The 5,485-nt window shown below is 34.9% G+C and overlaps 1 protein-coding gene across 1 annotated transcript; it reads right to left on the bottom strand.

Moving 5' to 3' along the window:
- Nucleotides 1-1,241: 1,241 nt before the first annotated feature.
- LOC147284349 (uncharacterized) lies at nt 1,242-2,715 on the bottom strand. The gene has a single exon (XM_086244954.1). The coding sequence runs from the start codon at nt 2,599-2,601 to the stop codon at nt 1,438-1,440; it is 1,164 nt and encodes a 387-aa protein (XP_086101080.1). The 5' UTR covers nt 2,602-2,715; the 3' UTR covers nt 1,242-1,437.
- Between the last annotated feature and the right edge of the window lie 2,770 nt (nt 2,716-5,485).

The raw sequence follows: 5,485 nt of genomic DNA, 5'->3' as shown, positions 1-5,485 counted from the left end.
ATAATTTTGCTTGTCTACATGGATCTTACATAACTAAAAAAGGGTTTCACTCATGCCATATAGGTGTCATGTCAGCTATTTTAACGGAAAAATTGACAGAGTTAACGGCATAGGGTCTTTTGCAACAACTTTGTGAAGTTCAGGTGGCAAACTGAGAGGATTTAAGTTTCAGGGGGCAAAGTGAAAAAAAGTGTATCTTACAGGGGGCAATGGTGTGAATAAGCCTATATATATATATGGATCTAGATCCTCTGCCTTACTTCTCTGCAAGGTTGGTACCAGGCTCAAATTTGAGCCTTTGAAGATAATATATTTCCCTACTCATTCTCTCTGCTTTGTCTTCAAATGCTCAGATTTGAGCCTAATACCAGTCTTGCAGAGAAGTAAGGCAAGAGATCCAATTCCGTATGTATATACATACAAGCCTCTTTCATTAAGAGATTCCTTAAATTTAAGGAATCCCTCGTGGGGCCCGTCCTATATTGTATTTCATCGATTCGAGTCGTCTATATTTTAGATTTTTATTTAAAGATCATTTATGAAAAAAATTAAACAAATCAGATATTATTAAGATATATAATTTTGATAACATAAATTGACAAACATAATGTTTTCGATAAATACTTGAAATGATGACCATTTAATATATAGTTAAATGGTTACGCTTTATCTATTTTGCAAGATTGATCTTTCAATTGAAACTTATAATGTGAAATGGACCCCTCAAAGATTCCTTATTTACCCTTAAATGAGGAATCCGACATTAAAAAGAATTTGCATATATATTATATATGAGGAGTGCTCTAGAGTTAATCAATTAGTAAGATAATACAACGCTAACCATTCTTTTGATCTTACTACACAATATAATCTTATTATCCGAACTGTTTATTTTTTAGGTTCCCATTCAAATGGCTAAATAATTTTTGATTTGGTTGATCTTTGAATGTAGACCTAAAATATGAATAGTTTGGATTAAGAAATTATATTATGTAGTGAGTCCAAAAAAGTGGTTAGCAGTTAGCATCATATTATCTTACTAACTAGTTAACTCTAGTGCATTTTTGATTATATATATAACTTGTGAATCTTCAAGAATCAATGAATACTTTTAGAGTGGATGCAAATTTAAACAAATATAAATAAATCATTGTCATCACAAAACAAATTTATTTAACTAGAAGTTTAGAACTAAAGAAACGAATTCTTGATATTGGAGCTATATGTCTCTAACTTCCAAACTTCCAAACTCATGGATTAATAATGTAATATTATTTCAAATTAAAGGAGGATCTAGGAACAAAAAGATAGTGAAATAAAGCAATTGCAGCAGGCATGCGAGAGCAATAGCACTGCACTGAGAGGCACAGCCACTAACTAGCTATACTAGTACTATACCTGATCATCATCATGATCATCATCATATCAATTACAACTTTAGAGAACATGCATAGGAGGAGGAGGACCAGGAGAGTTTGCATGCGAAAGCTCTTTTAGCCATTCATACGTTCGATGATGTGACATGGCCTGCTTTTGCTTCATCATCATCTGCTTCTTCTTATTATTCTTCTTCATCTTCAACTCCACCTCTACTTTATTATAATGATCGACTTTCATCCCATGCGCAGCTAATTCATTGATGTGATCACTCATACTACTACTACTCCTCCTGCTGACGACAGCATTAATAGAATCCACCGTTTCAAACGAGCACTTGCAACCATGAAACAATCTCTGCCTCCTCTGTAATTTGCTCTGTTCACCCTGTTTACTGCTTTTAACACCAGCACTAGTAGTAGTACTAGCATTGTTGTTGCTGTTGCTGTTGCTGTTGTTGTTGTTGGTGGTGCTCAAATTGGTGCTGGTATTGCTACTGACACTGCTGTTGCGACTCACACAGTTTTTGTTATTGGTAGCACGACTACTACTTAGTTCAATGTCGGGTGTACGCACCAAACCCAATCGAAAAATGTCCCACATCGAAGATCTGTGCTTCTGATGTGGACTACCAACTTTTTCCGATCGAACGTGTGAAATTTTGATCTGGGGTTTCGGACTTGGCTCCGTGTAGAATTGGTTTCGGACTCTGATTGGTTTCGAAGCATTCATGGTGGTGGTTGTGGTGGTGGAGCTGCTGGTGCTGCTGCTTCTACTTGATGAATAGTTGTGACTTATTCCGCTGCTGCTGTAGCTGTTGCTTCTGAACCCACCACCACCCAATGGGCCGCGGTGGTGATCCATGGACTCGGATCCGGACAAACAGAACCGGGTTGGGTTGTGGATTCTGGACTCTGAGCTTACTGAGAGACGTAGAGGGAGAATTTGGCCTTGGAAGAACAGCTCATCTGCAGCACACATTACTGATTCTGGCAAGAAATTAGAGCCACCACGCATAGAAGAACCAAACTCAAACTGATCTTCTTGGGTTTCATCAGCTTTAGTAGTACTTGATTGGGTTTGGCCTTGATCTTTGATCAAATTGACTGGAAGATCACAGAGTGATACATCTTCTTCTTGATCTTCATCTTGCTCAGAGAGCAATGAATGATGATCTTCCTCTAGTACTAGTCTTACTTCTTCAGCAGCAGTGTTTGTTGCCATTTCTAGTACTAGTGCAATTAAGAAAGTATAATTTGTACAATGTAGAGGGTCCTCCTATGTATGAAGAAATAAGAATTATATATAAAGATACTGAGATTTGATCACAGACAAGAAGACACAATGCTTAAATGAGAGAGAGAGAGAGAGAGGGGTTTGTAGGAAGGGAGACATGTGGAATATAAAGAAGTAAAGAGCAGAGGTCAATATCTGGAGTGCCGAAAAAGCATTAAAGTGAAGAAAAGATATTTAAGGATTAGGAAGGGAGGCAGGGCAGGCGACCCAATTGAATTGTGAATAGACTAGAGAATAGTGGAGATGTCCCTTTTTTCTTGTTTGGGAGTGAAGAAAGGAACTGTGTACTTGAGGACTTGTGTGGCTTCTGGGGCCGGCCAACTCACCGAGTTTGTCTCTAGCTACTCTCTACCTTCTCTTTTTCAAGTGTAATTGTTTTGGAGGACATGAAGTGGATCATGCATGCCCAACTCCAAGTGGGAGAGATAGTATTGTTTTCACATCAACACCATCTTTCATGCCCAACTCCAATTGGGCTTTCTAGATTGCTTTGTCAAATATATCTAATATCTAATATTTTAGGCATTCCAATAAAGAATCTCTCATTTAGTGAAACCACGCAGATTGTTTTGTATCGATCAAAATTATTTATTTTTTATATCTCTATTGATAAATCATTCTTATTGAAAATCAGTCAAATTAGAAACCGTTAAGATATTTAATTTGGATCAAACAAATGGACGAACAACAAGTTCGTCTATAAACACCTAAAATTTGACCGCTTAATCAAACGGGTAAACTGTTTCTGATTTGATTATTTTTTGTAGAAATGATTTATCAATGGAGATATAAAAAATAAACAATTTGAATTGACATAAAACAACTTGTGTGGGCCCCACGGGAGATCCCTCGTTTAACACTAATTGAAGGATATGTTTTATGTGCATCCAAACAGTGGGTTATGTTATTTTCTCAATTTTCCGACTTTATTTCTTTCTGATCTTGGTTTTGAAAACTTATGCGTTTTCGCTTCTAGGATTCAAAAGAAACTCATTATTTTTGTTCATTTTCTCATAAAAGTTGTTTGTTCTTTTCCCAAATTGATTGCTTTGCGTTTCAATTAGTTTGAAAAATCTTCTATTCTTATAATCTGGCTTTTTTCATTCTTCTTTGGACCACTGTCAATTGATTTTGACAAATAAGACTTTTTTTTTTGTTTGGGGACTCAGATGACGAGTAAAAATACACACATCCAAAAACACAATACTACAGGCAGAGTAAAAGCTACATAGCAGATTTACAAACAAAAATAGAAAGGAGAAACTGCCCATTCAGAATGACAGCTTGAATTCTTACCAAATTTTCTGCTCTAGCTAGAGGCCAAGACCCTTATTGGAAGGCCCCTGTCTAATATTGCTTGCTTTAGTGGTATTTCTTCTAACCATGTTGAACCTCTCTAAAAATTAAAAAAACTATCTGATTTGAACCTGATATTTAAATAAAAATTTATCTAATTAAGGGTTGAAATCATTGACAGTCTAACAACAATTGGACATTTAAAATTTCTTATATATATATGTGTGTGTGTGTGTGCGCTTTGTGTCTTAAATTCAAAAATAGTAATGCAATTGGTTACGTCTAGTTAGATGCTCAAGATCACAAACGAATGGAGGGAAGAGTTAAAGTTGAATATTGATGGTTCAATTTTGCCAGACTCTGCGCAGCAGCTTTATTTGTAGATATGAATGGGGACCTCTTTAATTAGTGCGGGTGCTAGAAATATTAGAATTACATCTGTTGCAGACTGTTTTGCACTAGGCAAAGGTCTTCGTTGAATTTTGTCTCATGGATTTGATAGGATTAAAGTTTGCTAAATGATATATTCTCTCTAAAATAGTGCAAGTGTACGTCATGGACATGGACAAAATGTGACTAGTTAATGCGATTCCTTGAGCATATATTATCATACTCAATTAAAATTATTTTTTTCACATTTTTATTACATTAATAAGAATTGAACCTTTAATCAATCTAATTCTATCCATATTTGTCCCTCCTTCTTTATGACTTGAGGTAATCCTAAAGACTTAACTATCATCTTCAGACCTAAAAAAAACCAACTAATTAACTATGCTGAGCCCTGGCTTGCCAAATCTTGTCGTGACTCCATGGGGTTGGATAGAAATGGCCCTGCATATATGACATCTATGATTAGTCAGCCATGGTTTATGTAATTGAAAAATGAACCTTTTATTTTAATTTTGTAAAAGGATAGATTGGGTATAAAGAGTTAGAGAGAGATAATTGAGCAACTTTTGGGTTCACATAAAATTTGTCTTTTACTATATATGTATGTGGATGTCTTATTCTTACATTCTATAAAGAACCAATGAAATGTTGAATCCATGATATATACATGACATTAGTTGGTAGCGTTTAATTTTTCAAGAGGTGGAGATATATATAGCTATTTGAGGTTATTACTAGCCAAAAATATATTTTTCTATCAATCGGTGCATGATCTAGTTAGAATTAGCTTTATAAAAAAATAATAAAAATAATAAAATTCTAGACATGTGTAACTTTTCAAATAGGGTTAGGAAAACTCCTTTTTGTCTTATCAACAAGCAAATAGTGAGTTAAATCTCACCTTTATATATAAGCGAGAGAGCTAGCTGAATGCATATCACATTTGTTTAATTAATATAAACTTTAAGAGAGACAAAGAGACTTTTAACAAAATAAAATATGAACATAGAGGAAATTACAGATTTGGTCCACTTATTTTATACCTAGTTCAATTTTGGTCCACGATCTTTTTTAAGTTCTGTTTTGGTCCACTAATTGTTTCATTTGTTCAATAAAGGTCCAG

This window comes from Dryas octopetala, chromosome 5 (assembly GCF_963921425.1).
Source record: "Dryas octopetala chromosome 5, drDryOcto1.1, whole genome shotgun sequence".
NCBI lineage: Eukaryota > Viridiplantae > Streptophyta > Magnoliopsida > Rosales > Rosaceae > Dryas > Dryas octopetala.
Note: the sequence above shows the minus strand (reverse complement) of the source record. Positions and strands in the feature narration are given on the sequence as shown.

Bases quoted from the DNA above. Each gene is read 5' to 3' on its own strand.
- LOC147284349 (XM_086244954.1), bottom strand. From the start codon at position 2,601: ATGGCAACAAACACTGCTGCTGAAGAAGTAAGACTAGTACTAGAGGAA.